This window comes from Mauremys reevesii, linkage group 4, assembly GCF_016161935.1.
Source record: "Mauremys reevesii isolate NIE-2019 linkage group 4, ASM1616193v1, whole genome shotgun sequence".
Taxonomy (NCBI): Eukaryota; Metazoa; Chordata; order Testudines; family Geoemydidae; genus Mauremys; species Mauremys reevesii.
Window position 1 is genome coordinate 31,618,110 of NC_052626.1, and position 25,359 is coordinate 31,643,468.

The 25,359-nt window shown below is 44.7% G+C and overlaps 1 protein-coding gene across 5 annotated transcripts in view; it reads left to right on the plus strand.

Moving 5' to 3' along the window:
* The window catches only part of NRDE2 (NRDE-2, necessary for RNA interference, domain containing), a 64,648-nt gene that overhangs the window by 31,732 nt on the left and 7,557 nt on the right, over positions 1-25,359 (plus strand). For 3 of the 5 annotated variants that reach the window (XM_039536586.1, XM_039536583.1, XM_039536585.1), the window contains exons 7-12: positions 7,460-7,593; positions 11,635-11,758; positions 12,657-12,829; positions 19,321-19,704; positions 21,155-22,083; positions 24,037-24,175. In XM_039536586.1, the coding sequence (XP_039392520.1) occupies positions 7,460-7,593; positions 11,635-11,758; positions 12,657-12,829; positions 19,321-19,704; positions 21,155-22,083; positions 24,037-24,175 (1,883 nt within the window). The remainder of the gene's footprint in view (positions 1-7,459; positions 7,594-11,634; positions 11,759-12,656; positions 12,830-19,320; positions 19,705-21,154; positions 22,084-24,036; positions 24,176-25,359) is intronic. The other 2 variants (XR_005597935.1, XR_005597936.1) reach the window with 1 other exon arrangement.

A 25,359-nucleotide genomic window follows, 5' to 3' on the forward strand; every position in this document is an offset into this window, starting at 1 on the left:
CGCCCGTCGAGGTCACCATCCAGGCACCGCTCCTGGCGTTGGTCCCAGTCGAGCTCAGCCTTGGTGGATTCCCGGTTGCCCCTGAATCAGCGAGCCTCGAGGGCACCAGACCCCAGCCAACACATGGCACCGGCTCTGCCAATGCACCACTCCCCGGCACCATCGCTGGGCTGGCACTGAGGCGATGCAAGGCTGAAGTCCCCAGGCCTGACCACAAGCCATCAATACTGTTCCCAGTCGACGAGGCGCCGTTCCCCAGCCCTGCAGCGGCACCAATCCATGGCATTGCCCTGGTCTTCGAGGTCAGTGTCCTTGGAATCCGAGGTGGACTCGGGCCGCTCCAGCTATGCCCACAGGGCACTGGCTAGCAGGGAGCCCCAAACCCCGTGGCACCCCCAGTGGTGCCCGCCAGGACAGTGGCCGTTTTGGACACCATGGGCATATCACCAGCAGCAAAGGTCCCCCTCCAGAGCCTTAAGATCTGGCTACTTGAGGCATCGGTCCTGGTCCCCGCACCGACGCCCTTCCGCACCTAAGGAGGCCACGGTTTCCAGGCCACCAGACGCTTCTCCGGAACACAGGAGGGCGGAAGCGGCACTGAGCCCGGTGCCGTCCCAGACGCAGTCAGTCAGTCAGGCCCCAGATGAGCCCCCATCATGCGAGGTGGTGCAATAAGGGCTAGAGGACAAGACGCAGAAGGCCCTAACCTCTTAGTCCTCCCCAGACGAAGCTGTGGCGGGCATGGCGGTATCAGGACCTTCCCTGATCGACCACAGGGTGCACCAGGAGCTGCTCTGCAGGATAGCCCATAACTTGGGCCTGTAGGCGGAGGAGGTGGTAGAGCAGGAGGATCCTATGGTGGACATCTTAAGCCCTGAAGGCCCCTCCAGAATCACGCTCCCGCTCATAAAGACAATCCAGTCAAACTATAAGATGGTCTGGCAACCTCCAGTGCGCCAACAGCAAAGGGCATGGAGAAGAAGTACTTTGCCCCTTCCAAGGGTTATGACTTCCTCTTCTGTCACCAGGCCCCCTTTTCACTGGTTGTCTCCATGGTCAACGAACGGGAACGACATGGGCAACAAGCCCCAGCTCCCAAGGCCAAGGAGGCAAAACGTCTAGACCTATTCGGCAGAAAGGTCTATTCCTCTGGGGGCCTCCAATTGAGGATCGCGAATCAGCAGGCGATCCTGAATAGACATAATTTTAATTCCTGGGCAGCAGTTTCCAAATTTAAGGATTCCTTATCCCAGGGCTCTCAACCTGAGTTCACGGCCCTCGTGGATGAAGGGAAGGCAGTAGCCAAAACCTCTCTGCAGGCCTCCCTCAACTCGGCAGATGCTGCAGACAGAACAATGACCTCAGGAGTGGTGATGAGATGCTTGGCGTGGCTTCAGGCCTTCTGCCAGAGGTCCAAAATACCCTTCAAGACCTCCCATTCAAAGGGTCTGGCTTCTTCTCAGACCAAACGGATGCCAGGCTGCATAGCCTTAAAGACTTCCGGGCAACCCTTAAGTCATTGGGGATGCACACCCCGGTAATGCAGAGGAAACCTTTCAAGCCTCAGCCGCCACAACAAAGGCAATATCAACCTCCCATAGGCAGGAACCATACTGTAGGAGAGGCGGAGATAATAGGCGTAGGAGGAACAACACACCTAGCCAAGGCCAGGGCCAGGGCAAGCCACAACCTGGCAACAAACAAGGGTTTTGAAGGTGCGCTCGAGGACAGCGCATCGAACCAGTTACCGGATCCTTTCCTATGTTTCCTGACCCGCTTGTCCCGCTTCTACCGTGTGTGGTCCCATATAACATCGGACCGTTGGGTCCTATGCATGGTGAAAGTGGGATACACGCTTCAGTTCTCCTCCTTCCCTCCCTCCCACCCCCCTTCCCTGTCCCTCTCCAGGGATCCCTCTCTTGAGCAACTCCTGATGTAGCAGGTACAGACGCTCCTCGAGGCGGGAGCTGTGGAAGAGGTCCCTCGGGACCTAAGGGGAAAGGGGTTTTACTCCCATTATTTCCTTATCCCCAAAGCAAAGGGGGGGTGTCTTTGACCCATTTTAGACCTGTGTAGACTCAAGAAATTCTTAGTCAAGGTCCGCTTCCACATGGTCTCCCTTGGCTCTATTATCCTGGGGATTGGTATGCTGCCCTTGATATGAAAGATGCGTACTTTCACATTGCCATTCATCCCGCTCACCGGCGGTTCCTGCGGTTCACCATAAACCAGCACCATTACCAGTTTACGGTCCTACCCTTCGGCCTGGCGACGGCCCCACATGTGTTCACAAAATGCATGTCAGTAGTGGCAGCCTTTCTTCGCAAAAGAAAAATTGTGAGTATACCCGTACTTAGATGACTGTCTCCTCGCTGATTGGTCCAAGGAGAAGGTCCGCTCCCACATGGTGATGTCACTGGACGTATTCCACAGGCTAGGTCTCCTAGTCAATGTGTCCAAGTCCTCCCTGATACCCGCACAGAGGTTGGAGTTCATCGGGGAAGTCCTGGACTCGGTACAGGTGCTAGTGAGCCTCCCAGAATCCAGGTTTCTGGCCATCTAGCGTGCCATAGACTCCATGCTGAGGTTCCTCACAACCACAGCCAGATGCTGCCTGCAGCTCCTAGGACACATGGTGGCGTGCACCCAAGTGGTCAAACACGCATGTCTGCGTCTCAGGACTTTGCAGTTGTGGCTAGCCCAGTCGTATCGTCCCGGCAGAGACCCCATGGACCTTGTAGAGACAGTCCCTGCCCAGGTATTGGACTCCCTGCACTGGTGGCTCAATCAGCAGGTAGTTTGCGAAGGGATCCACTTTGCCACACCGCCACATGATGTGTGACACTGGTAACAGACGCGTCAGACCTCGGCTGGGGAGCACGCTTGGGGGACCTACGGATGCAGGGCTTTTGGTCCAGGGATGAAATGTCGCTCTCCATCAACGTAAGGGAGCTCAGGGCGGTTCGCCTAGCCTGCCAGACCTTTCACACTACTTTAGAAGGGCACAGCGTGACAGTTCTCACAGACAACACCACCGCCGTGTTCTATATAAACAAGCAGGGTGGAGCCTGTTCCTCTCCCTTCTGCCAAGAGGCTCTTCTCCCATGGGACTTTTGTATAGCCCGCTCAGTGCACCTTGTAGCATCATACCTTCCAGGGGAGCAAAACGAGCTGGCGCAACGCCTCAGCTGGTTGTGCCAAATGCACGAATGGACGATGAGATCGGATATCTTGCATTCGATCTTCCAGAAGTGGGGATTTCCCCAAATGGACCTCTTTGCCACCAAGGACAACAGTCAATGCCAAAACCACAGTCTGGGCTCGGTTGCAGATGCCTTCATGATCCCTTGAAGCGGGCGTCTGAAGTACACCTTTCTACCACTCCTCCTCATCCACAGAGTCCTCCTCAAGGTTTGCAGGGACAAAGCGGTGATGATTCTCATCGCACCGGCTTGGCCCCGCCAACATCGGTTTACGACTTTGCTGGAACTGTCAGTGGCCACCCCAATTGCCCTGCTCCTGCCCCGAGATCTCATCATGCAGGTCCGCAGGCGCCTGCTCCACTCAAACCTGCTATCGCTACATCTAATGGCATGGAAACTCTGTGGTTGAATGCTATGGAGAGTCAGTGCTCCCTTCAGGTGCGACAAATTCTCCTCGGTAGTAGGAAGCCTTCCGTTAGGGCAACATACCTCGCTAAGTTGAAGAGGTTCTCCTGCTGGTGTGAACCAAAGCACATACAGCCTCTACAGGCCTCTGTTCCAGTCATACTGGAATACCTACTGCACCTCAAACATCAAGGTCTCGCCCCCTTCTCAGTTAGAGTGCATCTGGCTGCAAGTTCAGCGTTCCATTCGGGGGAGTCTGGGCATTCGGTGTTTTCCAACCCCATGATAGCCCGGTCCCTCAAGGGACTGGAGAGGGTGTTTCTTTACTCTCGCCCACCGGTCCCTCCCTGGAACTTTAACCTGGTCCTGACCAAACTCATGGGACCCCCCCTTTTGAGCCCCTAGCCTCTTGCGCTTTCACTCAACTCTCCTGGAAGGTCGTGTCTTTGGTGGCCATTACATCCGCAAGGAGGGTGCCAGAACTGAGGGCCCTCAACTTCAGAGCCCCCTTATACAGTTTTTTATAAGGACAAGGTGCAACTTAGGCCACACCCTAAATTCCTCCCTAAAGTAATTTGGCAATTTCATATGGGACAGGACATTTGTTTGCCAGTGTTCTTTCCCAAACCACACACGGACCCGAGTCATAGAATGTCAGGATTGGAAGGGACCTCAGGAGGTCATCTAGTCCAACCCCCTGCTCAAAGCAGGACCAATCCCCAGATTTTTACCCCAGTTCCCCCAAATGGCCCCCTCAAGGATTGAACTCACAACCCTGGGTTTAGCAGGCCAATGCTCAAACCACTGAGCTATCCCTCCCCCCCCGCCCCCCCATAGCCTGCATACTCTAGATGTCCATATGGCCCTAGCGTTCTATCTGGAGCGAACTAGACCTTTCTGCAAGTCAGCACAGTTGTTCGCTGCCATTGCGGAGAGAATGAAAGGGCTTCCGGTCTCGGCACAACAGATTTCATTGTGGATTGTATCTGTGCATGCTATGAGCTCGCCAAGGTGCCAGCCCTGGCGATCACGGCCCACTTGACTAGGGCTCAAGCGTCTTCGACAACTTTTCTGGCACAGGTTCCGCTCCAGGAGATCTGTAGAGCAGCCACCTGGTCGTCGGTGCACACAGTCACAGCCCGCTACGCAGTCCATCAACAGGCCAGAGGGGACACAGCGGTCTGCAGGGCTGTGCTTCACTCAATTGTTCCATGACTCCTACCCGCCTCCTGTGGTAAGCTTGTGAGTCACCTAATGTGTAATGGACGTGAACAATCACTCGAAGAAGGAAAAACGGTACCTACCTTTTCGTAACTGTTGTTTACATCCATTACACTTCCCACCTTCCTGCCCCTCTGGCAGAGTCACCGGCAAGAAGGAACTGAAGGAGGGTCGGGTCGGCAGGGGTATATATGCACCAGCATGAGGTGCCGCTCTGGCGGGGGCTCCCCTGCCAGCCCAACGGGAGCCGCTAAGTGAAAAAGTTTCCGATGTCCGTGCACGCAGCGCGCGCACACAGCTAATGTGTAACAGACATGAACAACACATCTCGAAGAACAACAGTTATGAAAAGGTAGGTAACCGTTTTTCCTATTGTTCAACAGCATGATTAATCACAAATAATTTTTGTAATCGGTTGATAGCCCTACTCCTAATTATTGGGGAAAGGATAATGGGAAGTCTATATTTTTTGTCCTGAGAATTCCCTCTAAAGAAGTTGAATTCAAAATACTGACAATATAGGAATAAAATGTATACTGTATATATATCCAGTCTTGATTTAAAGACGTAAAGTGCTGGATTACCAATTGGTTTAGAGTGCTTCTACATTGCTTGTTCATTTAAGCTGGGCTGGACAGAGCACTGGGAAATATACTATAGGAACAAATCCTGCATTGACAGATAGATGTTGGACCACATGATAATAGCTTCTTACATCTACAATTTCTGACATTTTAACCACATCCTACAGCCATCACAGTAAGGGATGTTTCTCTGAGTATGTATATCCTTATTGATCCTCATTTCTTAATCTGTAAATTCTTTTTCTTACCAAACACCTTTAAGTTATTTTCAATGTTTGCCACTTCCTTTGGGGGGAAAAAAGTTTGCAAATACCTTGTGTTAAATGGACAATCAGATTTTTTTTCCCAAAGAAACAAACTTTTTCTTTGTTTATTGAAATCCCTCTAGTTGAAATGAAAATAGACTCAATTTCATTTTGTTTCTGGTCATTTTCACTTTCTGGTTCCCATGCACTAGCATGATGCTGTTGTAGTTGGGTTGCAAACATTTTAGGAGAATGGTTTTGACATCAGAATTAAAATAATACTAATGGAAACATTTCTGAGAGTTTCAGGTTTTGTGAATGCTTTTTTTAACCAAACCTAAATCTTGGGTTAAATTTGACCTGACAGTGTCCCTTTACTTAGTAGGAAAATTACCAAATTGTCAGTCATGATAAACGCACCAGGTTTTTTACAGGTGACATAATTCTGTTATGAAGATAGTGAGTACTAAAGATGTATGCCAGTCTCCTATCTTCAGCCTTTGACAAGTACAGATAAATGAACGGATTAAAAAACCTGGTGAATTATGCCATCTAGTGTTTAATCAAATGTATTGCTAGCTGCATGAAAATAAAAACAATGAGGAATCTGGTGGCACCTTAAAGACTAACAGATTTATTTGGGCATAAGCTTTCTTGGGTAAAAAAACTATTTCTTCAGATGCATGGAGTGAAAATTACAGATACAGGGATAAATATATATTGGCACATGAAGAGAAGGGAGTTACCTTACAAGTGGAGAACCAATGTTGAAGGCCCGTTTAGTCAGGGAGCATGTGGTCCACTCCCAATAATTGATGAGGAAGTGTCAATGCCCCTCTGCCATGTACATTGGCTAAACCTGACAGTCTCTACATAAAAGGATAAATGGACACAAATCAGACATCAGGAATGGTAACATACAAAAGCCAGTAGGAGAACACTTCAGTCTCCCTGGACACTCAATAACACATTTAAAAGTAGCCATCCTGCAACAAAAAAACTTCAGAAACAGACTTCAAAGAGAAACTGCAGAGCTACAATTCATTTGCAAACTTAACACCATCAATTTGGGCTTGAATAGGGACTGGGAGTGGCTGACTCACTACAAAAGCAATTTTCCCTCTCTTGGTATTGACACCTCCTCATCAATTATTGGGAGTGGACCACATCCACCTGGACTAAATTGGCGAGGACTCCCCACAGCACTCTCTCCCCGCAGCAGCACCTGGGATGAAGGGGAGAGGTGCCTCTCCCTGCTGTGGTGGCTCTAGGGCTGGGGGCTGTAGGATAGGCGCCACTCTCCCAGCCCCTGCAGGTCCCGCTGGGGCTAGGTTCAGGGAGGAGCACCCCAGCTGTGACAGGTCCAGGCTGGGGCTGGGTTCTGAGAGGGGTGCCCCGACAGGGCTGGGCTGCCCCCTGACAGGGCCGGGCTGCTGCATAGTTGGGGCCGCCACGGCTGTGGTAGGTTGGAGGTGGGGCTAGATTAGGGGCAGAGGAGGGGTGCCCCTCCCCCGGCTGCGGCAGGTCCCCGGGCAGGTTCCCTGAGCACTTGTACAGCACTAAATAGGCTGCTGCGCAGCCGTGCAGCTTACAGGGAATGTAGGCCTTGACATAAATCTTGGACATGCCAGTAACAATTTTAATTATTTTTCGGAAGGTCGTTTTGTTGTTCCAACGTAATGAGTCTCCACAGCACTGGGTAGTGGAGGAGATATGTCTCTTTATCTCTGTGTTGCTATCCAATATTGGGGAACTAAATATTACTTCAAAGTATTATGATTTTGTCCCCTTTGCTTTCCAGCTCTCTTTCTTCAGCAGTGCCATTTTCTTAGACAGGCGGGCCATTCTGAGAAAGCCGTGTCTTTATTCCAAGCCCTGGTTGACTTCACCTTCTTTAAACCTGACAGCGTAAAAGATCTGCCAACAAGAGGACAGGTAGCAATGTCTATTTAGAACTGTTTTTCACTCTGTCTCATTGCATGATCTGTTTACATTGGAACTTCACACTGACAGAAAAATATTTGCTGATTTAAAGATGTTAGTTAACATTAAAAATTGATTCACTATTTATTTGGCACTTCTTCAGGGTGGTCCCTGCATTCTCCCCTGGTTGGGAAAGGCAGCCATAGTGCTGTGAACTTCTGGAACCTTCTGAAACGCATACCCAACAGGGAATGTGCATTCTTATGGCAATGAATATTGGTACCATTCACGCAAACATCATATCTCAGAACCAGCATCAGGTCTTGTACCTAGACTTGCAGATGTTTCATCTGACAGCTTGGATGTTGGTTGGTTGAGCACTACTGACAGAGATTGTTCCCTTCAGGTTAAACAAACTCTTATACAAAGTAGGAAGTCCTCCACCAGGAAATGGAAAAATTGTCCTAAAAGTGGAAAAGATTTTGTACATGGGCAGCCAAAAATTTTTGGACTCAGTAAAGGCACCAGTACCAAAGATCTTAGATTATATACTACTCCTGGAACAGGTGGATCCATGTACCAGCAATATCTGCATGTTGCATACCACTACAGTCACACTCAATCTTGTCACACCAAATGATATTGAAGTTTCTCAAGAACTTCCTTCACGTTTATCCTCCAGTTGAGACCTGAAACCCTCGTGGGACTTCAGTATCATCCTCGTTAAACTCATGGAGACCCCGTTTGTACCACTGTCAAAATGTTCCACAACTTATCAAGACTCTTTCCTTCTGGTGGCCATCACCTGAGCTCAGAGAGTCGGTGAGCTCTTAACTCTTACGGATGGATCGCCTTACACTTCCTTTATTAAAGACAAGGTGGTGGTAAGACCAAACCTCAAGTTCATCTCTAAGATTTTCTTGGACTTTCACTTGAACCAGTAAGATACCTTGCCAATTTTTTCCCTAAAGCTGATCCTGATGCCAGGAGAGAAGAAACTGCATACCTTGGATGTATCCAGAGTTTTACTGTGGTACCTGAATAGGATCAAGCCATTTTAGCTGTCTCCCCGCCTCTTTGTGGCTATTTGTGGACCATCCAAAGGCCAAGCCATCTCATCACAAGTGGATTGTGTAATGCATTTTTCACCTGCTATCAGCTGGCCGGTGAGGGTCCCTCTTTGAACACTAAGGCACACTAAACCAGAGCCCAGACTATATCTATCACCTGTTTCAGAAATATTCTGAGATTTGTGAGACTACACCCTGGAATAACCCACTAATTTTTGTGAATCACTGTGCCCTTGACATGGGAGAGCAGTACTCCAGTCACAGTTTGATTCAGCCACCACGGAAGTTCTCGCCATCCACGGAAGGCGCTGCTTGTCAGTTATTTACAGTGTGGTCCACATTGCCATTTGCTTGAAGGAGGAGGAGAATGGTTACTTATCCTGCAGTAAATCTGTGCTTCTTTGAGATGATGATGTCAGTGTGGGTCCTACAACCCACTCTGCACCCCAGATACCATAAGCTTCAACTTCTGAGGGAACTTAGGGAGAGGAGTTGCCATTTGACCCTTCATGGCCTCATATGGGAGCATGAGGAAGCATAGGGCACATGCGCAGCCACGATGGACATGGCTACTGAAATTTCTAGTCTCATGCACATGAGGTACACTCACACCTCTGGCCGAGTCAGTCTGTATGTGAGAGAAAATCAAACCCTTTCAGGGATATAAGTCCAATGGGGGCCTATCGCAGCGCTCTCTGTAAGGTCCCTTTATCTGCAGCCCTAGATCCTATTGCAGCATCCTGGTTTGAAATGTCTCTCATCCCCTTCTGGGCTCCTTTGAATTGTCCATGCTCTTCAAGCAGTCCTGGCCCTGATGTGGGGCCACATCCCCCAGGGCTCCCTTCCTGGAGAGTCTTCGCCTCTCTAGTCCTTTCTGGCCCCAACTCTTAGCTGGCCCACTTCTGGACTTTGAAACATCCCAGACCACTTTCCCAGTGGCTGGTAAGGGGGACCCGGGCCTGCCCTCAACTCCGTGTCCCAGCCCGGGGACGCTAAAGATAGCAACCATCTGCCATGTCCCTTTAAATAAACTGTGTTGCAGCTACAGTTCCCTGGGCTACTTCCCCGTGGCTCCAGCACATTCTTCACCTTTACCTCAGGGCTTTGTCCTGGTTGAGTCCTAGCAGCCCAGAACTCCTTCGTGTTCCCCCTGGCCTCTGCCAGCAGTGCTCTGTCTGGGTCCTGTAGCTCCCTCAGCCAGGCACACTATCCACACTCCACCAGCTCCATTAAGGAACTGATCTCAATCTGGCCCTGTAGCTCCTCTTAGACTAGCCTGCTGGGCCCTGATTGGCTGCTTCCCACACAGCCACTCTAGGCTGCTTGGAAGACCTCTCTACTGCCCTTTACTGGGTCAGGGTGTAGCGCGGGCTGAAAGACCTCCAGCAGGGGGCCTCTGGACCTAGTCCACTCCATCACAGTAGAACTTTTTCATCTCTGCTCACTTTTTCTTGTTTAACAAATGTATTGGCAGGTTGTATCAAGAACGTGCACAAATTATTATTACAAATTGTATATCTATTTTAAGAAGAAGCGCACTCTCACAAAGTTAGTATATGCACTGTTAGGAGCTGTATAGAAATAGATTCACTGCCACCAAAAAGAAATCATGGTTTTGGGAGGTTCACAAAAAAGAAATCACTTTTGTTCTATTTTAATAATTAATAAAAACCTAAACAGGAGGCAGTTTTCCCAGGTGAAAAATTGTATTGCTCTTTTGCAATTTTCACATTGAAAAGCTATTTGGTTTGGGTGATGAAATGTCACTTAATCTTTCTCCTGTTTGTTTGAAAATGTCATCAGTTTCCTCCATCTCTATTAACTAAATCATTTATGGCTTCCTGTGCCATGTATTAAAGAAAAGCGACATCTATTGAGTTGTGAAATCATAAACTTAATTATTTTAAATTTATAAAATGCACGCAGTTGCACATCCCTGTGTATGTAATACAGAAATACACAATGAAGACCTAAAACAAAACAAACTAACAACTTACATACAACACTGTACATATTCACATCTTGCTGTCAGACAAAAACCTGGGAAAGGATGGACTCTGCCTCATTTCTAAAGTTTTGTCTGTACTGGAGATTTTTTTTATTTTTTATTTCCCACCTTTGCTAACACCAATTTAGCTCATATGGTGTTAGCACCTTAGGAGCCCTAGTTTAGGCAGACTGCCGCTCATGTTTTAAGCACTGTCCTTTAATCATGCCAGCTGACATGGTTTATTAAAACACCAACGGCTTATCCGTACTTGGATTTGCAGCTTTACTAATACCAGTAGTGTGTTAGCAATGGTGGGAATTTTTTGTAAAATTTATCCTAGTGTACATTAAAGTCTGACTGTCCATTCTAATACCTTGTTCAATTTCTTTTTCTTCTTACCACGTCATATTTTGTAGAACATATTCAGGCTTCTCATCTGCCATATATATTTTATATATTTCTGCTTTAAGTATAGCTATATGGTGTTCTGCTGCCCATAACTATTTCTATACTTACTGATTTGATACCACAATAAGAACGTTGAGTTGTGACGCAGAATTATATGAAATTAGATGCACTATTTCTGATCAGTTTTCAGCATCCCATTCAACAATGTACTGAAATAGCTCAGTGACCCATTTAGTATTTATTTCTAGAGCAGTTATCCTGACACAGATGTCTCACAGGTGCTTGTATGGCCAGAGGTGGATGATGAGCAGCTACTGTCCTGCTTCCACTATTGACGTGATTTCTAGGAGCCTCATTGCCCATGTTATATGCAGCAGCGAGCCTGCTCATCCATGTTAAAAGTATACCTTCAGAACTTTTTTTAAAACTTACCTATATTTCTGTGTTACTTTCTTTCTACTGTGTGCTAATGTAGTTATTCCTTTTTTTATTAGCAGTCCATCTGTGTCAAGCTATCACTGTCACTTTTAAATGTGGCTACAATGTTGAAAATGATATGTAGTATGTTTCTTGCCTCAACAATAGGTGGAGTTCTTTGAACCATTTTGGGATAGTGGAGAGCCTCGGTTTGGAGAAAAAGGAGCAAAAGGCTGGAAATCATGGATGCATCAACAAGAAAAGGGAGGCTGGATTATCATCAATAAACCTGGTAAAACTGTACCCTTTCATACATTTGTTTTTTGACAAGTTTTTTCTTTGCTTTCTCCTATTTATTAACTCATAAAGGCTTCTGGTTTTACTCATAGCCTGAGAACACTGAGAGTTACCATAAAAGTTGAAAATATATTGCCCTTTAAAAAAAAATAAGAAAAAAAAGAGAGCCTTACCAGTTACTACACTCAAATTAAGTCTGCCTTGGTGGACATATGAATTCCAACAGTTTGCTCTTCAGTCTTATACAATGTGTAAGGTTAAGATTTTGTCACAGTTATTTTTAGTAAAAGTCATAGACAGATTGCAGGCAATAAACAAAAATTCACCGGAGCTGTGACCTGTGCAAGACTATTACTAAAAAGAATGGGGTGGGGCGAGGGCTGCAAGGGGAAGGGGAAGGAATGACAGTTGGAGCCCTGGCCGAAGGCACAGGGCAGAAGCATTCAGAAACAGCTTCAGCCGCAGCCAAAGCAGCGAAGGGCAGGGGAGGCAAACGACTTCGGACAGATGGACTTTGGACTCTCCCGCACTGATGGAAAGCTGTGGGGTGCACAGCCCCAGCTGCATGGATGGGGACACAGCCCAGGCTCCTGTTGTAGCTGCGAGGGGCATGCACAGCCCTGACTCTGGCTGAAGCCACGGGTCGGGGGTGCACAGCCCCAGCTTCTGCTGCAGTTGTGAGGGGGGAGCACAGCCCCAACTCTAGCAAAGCTGTGGGTCAGGGTTTTACAGACCCAGCTCCATCCCCGCTGCTGCCAGCTGAAGCGAAGTCACGGAGGTCCGGTAAAATCACAGAATCTATTACTTCCCTAACCCCTGTGACTAAATCATATCCTTAAATATGTGTAACATAACCTGCATCACCCATCCCAGCCAGTTTGTTTATTTTATAGATGAGGATGAGGAAGATGTAGATGAAGATAAAGAAATAAAGGATAAAACTCTACCTAAATGGCAAATTTGGCTGGACATTGAATGTTCCCGTGAAACAAGGCATTGGCTGCCTTGGCGACCTGACAAAACTAAAAAGCAGACTGAAGAAGATTGTGAAGACCCAGAGAGACAGGTCATTGTGATATATATAAGACGTGTGTGTGTGTGTGTGTGTGTGAGATTTCTTTACATTTAAGTTAATCTGTCAAGGACTCCATGCATAATTGTTTTAAACAAAAAATAATTTTGGAAGATCTTGGATATCTCTAGGGCAGTGGTTCTGAAAAAAAAATTTTTTTTCACTTGGGTGGGACTGAAAATTCACTAGTGGTGTCTTGCTGGGAGCTATGAAGTCCCCCCCCCCCCCAAAACCGACTGATGGGCTTGAGGTAAGGTTATTCCAGGGAGTGAGGAGGTACTGGTTGGTGAGGGTAGGCTGATGGGGCTCGTGGAGATCAGATATTATGTTGCGGGGAGGGAAGTTCCCGGAAGGAAGTGGAAGACTAGTGGAACTAGGAAACGGCATGGGGGTTGAGGTGATGCGTCTCCCTCTTCTCATTGTTTAACTCTAGAACTGTGCTACTTCACAAAGCTGGAGCTGTCTTGTTAGCACCAAAGCCTGTTGGACATGCTGCTTCACCTCCCCTGGAGCTGAGCACAGTGCAGGCATCGAGAAGGGAGGAGCTTCTGTGGGTTAGGGGTGCGGGTAGAGTGTGCTGCTCCTTCTCTCCTCAGACTGTCTCTGGGTCCTAGCTACTGCAAGGTTTGGCTGATTTATTTTTTATTTTTTATTGTTTTGCCCCTGCCCTCTTGTTGATTTGTGCCCTACAGTTTAAAAAACTCTGCTCTAGGGATTGGTAGCGGGAGCCTTTGACCTGTAGGTCATTGTCTTTATATCCAACCTGTGTCAGTGGTGAGTGATAGTTCTGTGGTGGCATTTCTGAAGTGTGGTGATGTTCCCAGTCCAATCCTTTTGTAGATAAGTCCTTGTTCATAAAATCACGACCATGCTTGAATTGTCCCTACAGTTTTATAAATCAAGGCTTGAAAAATTTACCAGACATCAAACCATAATCTGTATAGTCAAGGTGTTGCCCTGGATTTGAGGGTTGTGTGTACCCCAGAATGTGATCAAGCTAATTGCAACCATTTTATGTGCATTCAGCCACCATGAATTAATGAAATAGAACACCACATAGTTAAGGGTTAATTTGTAGACTGGCTTTCAGAAGCAAGATCAAAACTACTGGCAGTTTGCTAATCAGAATGCGACGAAGGGAGAGGAAAATAAACAACTGAGACTCAAAACCTTGGTGGAAGGAAGACCTTGAGTCTGGATGCCTCTGATATTAGAAAGTTTATTGAAAGTTAGGAAAAGTGATGATCTAGTAGGGATCATTATGACCTATGTGTTTTATAGAAGTTAGTTATAAAAAGTCTAGATAATAGAGTGTACTTTGGAGCCATCTTGAGAGATGTTTTTCCTGACACCTTTTCTCCCCGTTGGGTGAGCAACTGGCAACGGTGAACCTGCTGTTAATTACTCAGTACTATTCCAGATATTAAGTAAATATCTGGGATGCGCTAAACCTATTGTTTATGTCTGTGTGGCTTAAATCTAATAAACTGCAGTTTTAGATAGAGCACGCTTACTTGCATTCATCTTATCACATGGAATTGCTGTGTTCCTATTGATTTATTCCTGACACCGCCTGGAGTGAAATAGTTAATGTGCCCCTGCTGTGGGTTCTGAAAACCCTGGGTAACCAAGGAAGTTGCAAAAGACAAGGATGGGACCGGGGGGGGGAAAGCGCTTCTCATCAAGATCTAGAGGCCATACTCTGCTTATGAGCCCAGTACACTTTTCATTTCATGTGCTTGAAAGGAAGAACGTACTGAGACTTCTACCCCTGCTTGAAGGCTTCCACCTTGATAGTAACCTCTCGCTAGTAGGTGTCTTACAAATTTTAAACTTTACTGCTGGAGCTGCTGTAAGAGAAAAGGAATTTCTTCAAATTTCTTCATGTCAGGAGATTTTTGTCAGCAGTGTCTGAGATTCCATGCCTGCTCCCTACATATCCTCTTGCTCTGATATGAGAGTATATAGGAAGGGGCAGATGCTCTGCCACTGCGGTTCCTTCTCAACCGCCTATGGCTTGAGATGGAGTGTCATGGTGTCTGGTAGCCTGCTGACCCAGTTTGCTGACTTTTTTTTCTTTATTTCATCATTTTCTTGTTTAATTTAGTACAGCTTTGTGCTTTTTTGGGAGAGGGGGGATGTCTTTGTCTCTCAGTATTCTTTTGCCTGTTCCACTCAGCCCCTCTCCTTCCATGGCCTTTCTTCATGGATTATGCCAAAGATTTTGGCCTTCAAACCTTGCCAGACCTGCTACAGGTCCTTCCCTGTCAGCAAGGGGCATTCCAGCTGCCTTGAAGAGGTGCATGTTCCCTCCAAGTGTAGCATCTGATCAGCAGCATATCCAGAAAGCTGAGGGAGAATTGATTGAAACTGCTTCCTATAGACTATTCCCTGAGACTTGCAGGGTCCGAGTCCCCACTATTGTTCAACTGCCTCAACTGCTCAGAATTCTCCAGTGGCTGCCCAAGCCTCTGCTCGATAACCAAAGACCTGGGAGGGGGAGCCTTCAAAGTCTTCAAGAACATCTGAAAAGAAGAGACCCCATTTCCCTGAGAAAGATACCAAGAGAAGGGAGAAAGTCACCTTCTAACTAGGGAACAAGGAGACTTCATGTCCCAGTATGGGTACCATTAAGGCTTTTCCCTTCTCCAGTACTGAAATCCCAGTACGATTTCATAATGCGTACTGAGAAGCCTTGTGCAGTACTAGTGTTGGTACCGGAATAGGAGCCTTCTAAACAAAAGGATTCCTCGAAGACTCAGGACTCGGTCATTGTCCTTGGTGTCACTGTGCTCAGGCCACGAGAAAGAGCACATGGACCGTACTTTGGTACCATTCCAGGTATCTCTCGACATGATGACGCCCAAAAAACAGTACCCAGATTAATAGAATCTCAGGGTTGGAAGGGACCTCAGGAGGTCCAACCCCCTGCTCAAAGATTCTCAGGTACCATCCAGGATCCTCTTTCATGAAAACCTTCGAATCCTGGAAGAGCCCAAATCACCTCTGCTGAGGGCTACTGAGAGGGATTTCCCACACGTATTGATATTACCATCTGGTACTATACCAACGCACCCTTCTATGAAGGCTCGGCTGTCATTACTGATGCGATTTGCCAGTCCATCCTTGCCCTTTGGTACCAAAATGACTCCCAGTACTGACACTTGTTGCTCATCCATTGGACATGAGTAAGGACACTTTCTTGGACTCAGATGTGTTTGTCCAGAATTCCACCAGCTTCCCTTTCCAGCCTTCCTCCCTTGAAGTGCACCCTGAGGTCTCACCAAGAACACCGGCACCTGTGGATCCTCTGGAGACTTGGGAGAAGGGTCAGAAACTGGGGGGAACATGGGCCATTATAGCAGGAATAAAGGAGAGAAAATCAGACCAGTATCTTACATGTCTATATACTAATGTGAGAAGTATGGGGAATAAGCAGGAAGAACTGGAAAAACTAGTTAATAAACACAACTATGACATGGTGTTTATTAACTTGGTGAGAATATTGGTATAGAATGGTACAGCTTGCTCAGAAAGGACAGGCAGGGAAAAATGGGAGGAGGTGTTGCCTTATATATAAAAAAATGTATGCACTTGGACTAAGGTTGAGATGAAAATAGGAGACACTTATTGAAAGTTTCTGGATAAAGATAAAAGGGGTAAAAACAAGGGTCATGTCATGGTAGGGATCTACTACAGACCACCTAACCAGGAAGGGAAGGTGAATGAGGCTTTTTTTTTTTTTTTTTAAATAAGCTAACAAAATCATCCAAAGCACAGGACTTGGTGATGGGGGACTTCAGCTACCCAAACATCTGTTGGGGGAAAATAACACAGCAAAGCACAGATTTCCAACAAGTTCTTGGAATGTATTGGAGACCATTTTTTATTCCAGAAGGTGGAAAAAGCCACTAGGGGAGAGGCTTTTCTAGATTTGATTTTGACAAATAGGGAAGAGCTGGTTGAGAATTTGAAAGTGGAAGGCAGCTTGGATGAAAGTGATCATGAAATGATACGGTTCATGATTCTAAGGAATGGTAGGAGGGAAGACAGCACAATAAAGACCATGTATTTCAAGAAGGCAGACTTTAGCAAATTCAGGGAGTTGGTAGGTAAGATCCCTTGGGAAGCAAGTCTAAGGGAAAAACAGTTAGAGAAAGTTGTCTCTTTGAAAAACTGCCATTATTAAGGGCACAAGAGCAAACTATCCCACTACATAGGAAAGATAGGAAGTATGGGTTGTTCCACTACCCACTCTCCTTCCCCTCTGCTTTGGACTTTATGGTTGAAAAGGAACTGGAGTGGTGGTGGGTCCACCACTTCTTGTACCCTTATACAAGAGCATGAGAATGTGTAGGGTGCAAGTGTGGACCCATGGACTGATGACAAAAATCTCTGATCAAGAGTGCGTGGGCACATGCAAATCCTCACATGGAGCACCCATAGGGACGAAACACCTTGAAGAACTCCAGTTACTGTACAGGTAAGTAATCTTTCTGTCTCTCCTCTCCTTTCCAGACCTCCCTAACTGCTGTAAGAAGTGGGGAAGGTGTCCGTTACTCTGCCTCTCCCACAGCCTCTTTACCATTCTTCCAGTTGTGTTCTCATTCCTTGTGAATAGCTGAGTACCTGCCTCTGTCATGCATTGCTTTTTCAAGCAGCATGAAACTGGTGTGATTTTTGGCAATTTTACTGTTGCCCAAAGGGTTCTAAATAGACAGTGAACTTGGGCATTGCCTTGTTAATACCATTCTTCTGCTCCTTGGTGTGCAGGTATGCAGAAACAAAGCATTAAGCAATAGTGGCTGGGAGGCCCTTTGCCTGCCTAGGGAAGAAGGCATAATAGCTCCATGAGTGCTGGAAGGAGTTTGCTCACTAGTAGCAATCATAATACCATACGTTTTTCTTTAAAGGGTGCAGCACTCACCTCCCTCAGCACTTGCCTCTGGGTACTAGCAACACTCCATGTCCCCAGTCCCCTTGGTCATGTGCATATGTTGAGGAGTGTAGAGTTGCTATCATTGATAGTCAGCCCCTGTTTTTAAGGAGACTGCCTGGAGCCTTGTGGCTGCCTTTGGAGTTGTACCAGGCGAGGGAAGGAGCTTGAGCTATTTGTGCTCTCTGTTTCTCCCCTCCCAGATCTCACCCCCAGTTCCACATACATCCCACCTCATTGCTTGCCATTGTATTTCTACAGAGGAACAGACACATAGACAGTAACTCAATCACTTACGTTTCAGGGAATTTCAAGTGTAGGACTGGTTCTGTGTTGTATTTGTATATCTGTCCTGTGGGCTCTTTTGTCTGACTTTAGGCAAGTCATTTGACCTCTCTGTTCCTTGATTTTTTTCCCCTCATCTGTAAAATGGAAGTCTTGTGAGACTTTATCTTTATAAACGTTCTGAGATGCACTGGAGGGTGGTTAATAAAACCTGCATTTAGAAAAAAAGACTTCCTTATTAAATGAGCAAACTGAAAGACCATTTTGCTGCCTGAAAGCTGACCACTTATAAAATAAGCATCTGACATGAGAGCATGGGGGAAAAAACAAACTAACAAAAAGTAAATAATCACCCAGAGTAGTTAATTATTTTGTATAGGATACTATAGTTTTACACTTAGGACTTGGCTACACTGGCGCTTTACAGCGCTGCAACTTTCTCGCTCAGGGGTGTGAAAAAACACCCCCCTGAGTGCAGCAAGTTACAGCGCTGCAAAGCGCCAGTGTAAACACTGCCCCAGCGCTGGAAGCGCGGCTCCCAGCGCTGTAAGCCAATCCCCATGGGGAGGTGGAGTACGTGCAGCGCTGGGAGAGCTCTCTCCCGGCGCTGCTGCTGCGACCACACTCACACTTCAAAGCGCTGCCGTGGGAGCGCTCCCGCAGCAGCGCTGTGCAGCTCTAAGTGTAGCCATACCCTCAGATTGCAAGCTCTTTGGGGCAGTGACAGTCTGTTGCATGTTTGTTCAGTGACTAACACAATGGGGTCTTGGGCTCTATGCACTACTGTGATACATATAATAAATTATAATTTTATTATAGAGCTAGGAGAAATAAGTAAAACTGAAACCCATGCAAATAGAGAGAGGAAAGTTAGATTTGTAGACAAAGAAAATATAGTTAGAATAAGTGATCAGACATTAGCATCAAGGTAAAGACAAGTAAAACAATATAAGGAATAATTTTTAAACTATTCCTTTTGGAGTCCTGTATATAAGTTTCTTGAAGAGGTCATTGGAGATCTTGCACTCCTTTCACTAATCCATACCTGTAGAAGTCTATTATCTGCAGATTGGGCCTGCAGTCTTCTCTGGAAGGGGGCTATTACTCGTCTAATTTGCCTTGTTTTTCTTAATGTGAATCAAGTTCCATCACCATTTCATATTCATTTTTGAAAATCTTCATTTAACTCAGAAAGCTGCTTGATAAATTATAGACTTATTTGGTTGAATTATAATTAAATTAACTATTTTATTCCTTTTTCTAGGTATTGTTTGATGATCTTGGGCCATCTTTAATCAGACTTTCTAGTCCAGATCTTCAGTTTCAGCTGCTATACTCATTTCTGCAATTCGTGGGAGTCCCATGTGGGCGTAGTCTCTTTCCTTCAAATCTCTATATCGCTATGGATGAGAACAATATCTTTGACACTGGGCAGTCTGAGAGGCCACTGACTTCTTTTGACTCGCTGCTTTCTGGAGTCAATAGTATTGGCCATATGGACACAATGACCAGAGGGAGACAGCACATAGGACACTGTAAGGAAGGAGAGGAGTTCATACAGAATGTCTTTCATTTAATGTTGCCATTGTTTTCAGGAAAGGAAAAGGCAAAACTTTCTGTCTGTTGGCTACAATATGAAATCTCAAAGGTAATTAAGTATTTGTGCACTGTCTCTCAGTGTGGCTTATAGTTTTATTATGTACATTTTTTATACCATTAAAATAAGCAACATTACGATAAAGTGAAGGTTGAGCACTCAAAGGTCAGGAAAAGCTATAGTTAAGGTGGTGTACTCAGCTTTAACTCTGTTCACTTATGCATATATATCACAATAGTCTATAATTACACAATAACATGTTTGTTGAAAAATAGTATAATTTTTCTACATTCTTAGATACATTACATTGTCTATTACTGTGTAATACTTTGTGTATGCTAGAGAGAGTCCATAAGTGATGGGTATACAAAATGCACAGTTAATGAGGCAAGAGCTCCTATGAAATCTAATCTACCAAGGCATTTTGTATGATACTTAGCTGAGTGCCTGAATGATATGGTACCTGAGTACTTAACAAGGAAACTCGATACTCACTTTACATTGTTGAAAAAATAGTATAGTATCATTTGGAAAGTAGAATGTGATCATGTAATTAAGTTGTAATTCTACTAGCCGTGATTGTGTGTGACTGTATAGAGCAGTGTTTTCTCAACCGTTTCAGGTTGGTGACCCCTTATTCAAAGTACAAAAAAAAAATTTTTTTTTACAACTCCCTTTAAATTTATTATAAGAGTAAAAAATGTATCAATAAGAATGAGGAACCTATATAAATTGGGTATATTTTTGAGAGGTTGACAAAGAATACTGGAGCAGAGGAAAGTGAGAGTTTCTTTGCTTTAAATTGTAATAACATTTTCAGCACTTTGCAAAGTCTCCCCAAATTGCCTATCATGAAATACTAATATAGGTGGAATACATGTGAAGGCAGCTTGATAGGGAGTGGTATTCACCTGCAGTAAACACATCTGACACTTGGCAAAGGATTCAGTCTTTTTTTAGGCCTACAAAGGGGTTTTTGGCCTTTGGTGTAACTTCACTAGTGCAGATCCCTAGTTGTAGGTAGGATGCATTGGTACATCTTATCGCAGTTTTAAACCATAGTAAAGCGCATTGGTAAGTAATGGGTTTACACTCACACTCCGAGTCTACAATAGAGGCTTGCAGCAGTGTAGCAGCGCTGGTGACTAAAAATCCTGGTGTGGAGAAGGCCTGAGTTTCTCTTTGCTGATTCTCTGTTCCGTACAACCACTCCCTGCAGTATACATGACATATGACATGAGCTGGCTGGTGGCCCAGCATAGGGAGGGAAACAGATTAATTTTTTTGGCATAAGAGCGAAGCTAAGGTGGTGAGGGCATTTTTTTCCCCTTGTCCTCTCAGTGGTTGTGCCTATGGGAAATGCTGTTGACTCAGTAATCTTTAATGGGCTAGTGATGCTGAAGAATACAGACATAGAATAATGAACCCAAATACAACTGTGAGTTGGAGGGTTTTTTGTTTTTTTTCCCTCCAAATTTTGTTCTGTCAATTTTTCATTCAGGTTGTTCAGTGTCTCCAAGCAAAAAACAAGAAGAAACTGAAGTCACAGGGGAAGAAAAGCAAAAAACTAGCCAAGAATCTCCTTAAGGCATCTGAAAACCGAAACAACCTTTCCCTCTGGAAACTGTATGCCTACTTGGAATGGTTACTTGGCAACACTGAAGATGCTAGAAAAGTGTTTGATACATCTCTTTGCTTGGCAGGCACTGAAGGAATGAGAAATACCCAACTCTGTAATCTGAGCCTGCTTTATGCTTCACTGGAAGTGGAGCTACTAGAGAGTTTGGAGGAAACTGTTATGTCACGTGCTTTACATATATTGACCAAACTGGCTGAAAGTGGGCCATATGTACCTTATACTGGGCAAGTGCTATCTGTGAATATCTTGAAAGCTCGGAAGGCATATGAGCATGCATTGCAAGATTATTTAAGTGAAAGTCCAGTCTCTAATTGGGATCAAGCCAGCAGTTCTAGCCAACTGGTTAATTTAGTTGGTTGTTATGCACTTTTCCAGTATTTGACTGTTGGGATTGATGCTGCTGTATTAATATGTAGACATATTTCTGAAAAGCTTAAAGGTTCTGCTTCACAGAAGTTTGAAAGCATTGGAGAAAATCTTGGCATTCATAATTTCCCCACTGCTCTTGAAGCTGTCACACTCATGCACACAAATTTACTCAGGTACCATATGAAAGTTAGCATTTACCCTTTAAATCCACTGCGAGAGGCACTAACGGAAGCTTTGAAGCTGTATCCTAGCAACCAGTCTCTTTGGAGGTCATATATCCAGATCCAAAGCAAGTCTCACAATGCTAGCAAAGCACGAAGATTTTTTGATAGTGTCACAAGGTCTACTAAGTCCCTAGAGCCGTGGCTGTTTGCAATCCAAGCAGAGGAGATGAGAAAGAAGCTTGTCGAGAATGTTCAGAGGTAATAGAACTCCAGACAATAATACTGTTCACTTCACTCTTCCTCTGTAGCTATCAAATCACTTTGCCAAGGAGGGTGGGTACTGTCATTATCTTCACTTTACAGATGAGGAAACTGAGGTTTGGAGAGGGTATTTGTTCAAGATCTCACAGTGAATCAGTGGCAGAATAATGAATAAAATGTAAATCTCCTGACTCTTGACCCATGTTCTTTCTGCTGGATCACACTGCCCTCAAACATTTCTCAAACCACACAAGTGACGCTCTTGTTCTTGAGCTGTCAGTATAATGAAGTCATAAATTGTAATAGTTTGTGATAAAATGTAAAGGAAGACAGCATGTTGCAATTTAGAACTTGCTGTTGTTTGCAGTCTGGATACTGTATTTTGACTGTTGTAACGAGAAGTCTCTTTAAATCAGCAGATGACAAATTATCATAAATATCAGATTAATCTTTGCTCATTGGTGGAAATTTGAGAATAGCCCATGCCTTCTTCCTTCAGACATTAAGAGGACGGGGCAATTCTCAGGTCTTTGATAGTGAGCAAAGAATTGCCTAGTATGCTAGCTGGACTGTTTTAATAAATGAAAAGCCCACAATGCTCATTTTACATCATCTGAACGCATTAAGTGATTTAATTTGTATCACTGCAGCTCAGAGAGAGATCAAGAAGACCTGATGGTGTAATGGAGAAGAGATCAAAATATTACAAGCTTTTAAAAAATGGATGATTGCAGCTCTGTGCTGTCGGTGTTTGCCTTTGGTCAGATTACTTTCCCTGCAGTATTTCATTCTTTCCTGGATGAAGTCATCTTTAACCCAGACACCTTTGTGCAGATTGTATTATCCATTTGTATAAATTCCTATTACAGGACAAAGATACAAATGTTAATTAATTATGCATAAAATGTGTTGAATGCCCCCACTAATGAGGAATATGAGGAATTCAGTAAATAAAATCTCTGCTCTTTTTTAAAGATTCTTTTTAGCATCTGCAAGCTCTGTTTGCTCTTTCAGGTTTGCTAAAGATGTATTTTGGGAAATTTCTAGAGAACGGAGCAGGAGCTAGCAAAATTGAAGGTCATTAACTTTTTTTTATAGGCTAGTTATAGTTTGTTTATGTGCTAAATGCACCCCCCCACCACCTTGTTAGTTGAACGCAAACTTATTCTTAATTTAAGTTTTTGTTTTTGGCGTTTTAATTCACCCCCCAGGCTCCATTGTGATTCGTTATGGGAACTTGCACCTACAGGTGATTGAGCCTGACTACAGTATTCTTAAATGGTGTCAAAAATATTTAACCTCAGATCACTGATGTTTTTGTGCTGTTTTCAGCATTTTGTGTTAATTACTCTTTTTTTTATTAGTTATTTAAATGATTGTTGTTCATTCTTCAGTATGTTTCTGAATGCAGAACAGAATGTGCAGAACACATTAGACAATTTAAATATGTTGTGTAATCTTGAGAGCATATGTTGATTTTTTTTTAAAGTGTTAACAATTGTTGATGTTGCTAATACCTTGTTTTAATTACTTCTACATATAGGCTAAAATGTCTGAAGAATAGTAATATGTCATGCTGGGTAAAAACTAGAATCCATAGGTGCCCTCAAGTTACATTGAATTAGGATATTATAACCTAGAAAAAATGATAATTTTTCTCAACTCTGAGTTTAGAGTGATAATTACTTTGATATGCCAGATGCCCTTTCCACAAAGAAAAATAAATACCTATTTTTTTTATTGATTTATATATTCAAATGCCAGTTGGACCAGCATATATTCCAAATCAGTTTCATCTGAGAGCACTAAATGTTAAGAGAAAGCAGCATGAAGTTCCTAATACATTTGTGAAATTTTCTGTGGAATGGAAGCAGTGAAATTACTCTCGCCTTCTTGTATAAGGACACAGTTGTTTACCTCATGTATATATTGTTTGCTTTTCTGTTTCAGAGTAGATGTCGGAGAAATATATTCAACAATTCCTGAAACTGGGTTAACAAATCGGATCAAAGCTTTATTTGAACATGCAATTCAGAGTGAAAATGGTGCCCATTGTCCATTGCTGTGGAGAATGTATTTGAACTTTCTGGTGAGATTAGAACAGTGTTTTGGGCTTAATTTTATTATATTTACCATATTTGGAATGTCTGATTAACAGTGGGCACTATATGGTCTGGATGGGTTGAAAGATGCTTACATTTATCATTTTGAAGTTTGGTGCACATGTTAATCATATCAGTTTCTACAGAAGGGAATATTTGAGGAAATGCAGTTCAGTCATTTAGACCAGGGATTCTCAACCTTTTTCTTACTGAGACTCCCCCCAACATGCTATAAAAACTCCACTGCCCACCTGTGTCACAACTGTTCTTCTGCATGGAAAAGCTGAGGCCTGTAGCAAGCAGGGCAATTGCCCAGGCCCCCGCAAAGCTCAGTTGCTCAGGCTTTTATATGCAGAAGAACAGTTGTTTTCTGCAGCTTCGGTGTTTTTCAACTTCAGCCTCAGGCAGTGGGAAAGTGGGGCTCCGGGCTTCAGCTCCAGGCAGCGGGGCTCCGGACTCTGGCCCCTGTGGGGCAGTGGGTCTTGACAGACCCCCTGAGACCTGGTTGCAGCCCCCCAGTTGAGAACTGCTGATTTAAACTGTGTTGGTTTAGTGAAGAGTTGTAATGTACTTGCAACATAGTTTTAACAAGTAAGAGATACTAAGTATTATTACTGTTTGCTTATGGCAGTGGCCACAATGTGGTAGGCATTTTTCAGACATTCAGGAATGGACTGTCCCTGTTATGGAGCTTGCAGTTTAAAGAGAGGTGGACAGAAGTTAAGGAAAGGGGAAGAACCAATAGGAAAATTATAGAAGTCAACTACGTTTATTTTAGATAGCACAGCGGATAAGGATCTTTAAGGTCTTGAAGATTAAGCTGTAGCTGTTTTACTAGCTATATGCGATAATTATGTTATATCTCCATTAGATTTTGTTTTTGTTGGTAAAGTCAAAATGGAAATATCTGCTGTGGTGGCCATAGTGGGCTGGGCACTTCTTTATAAAAAGTTTCATCCCGTTTTTTATTTTGAAAGTGATCTTATCTCTGAGCCCCTCTTGTATCATTTCTCTGAATCAGGGTTTCTCAAACTGGGGTCCACGAGAGTATTCCAGGGGATCTGCTAGTCATGTCCAGGGCCACCGGCCATGCTGATCAGTTCCTCCCCCTCCCTCCCAGTGCCTCCTGCACACCAGAGAACAGCTGTTCAGAGATGTTCAGGAGGCGCTG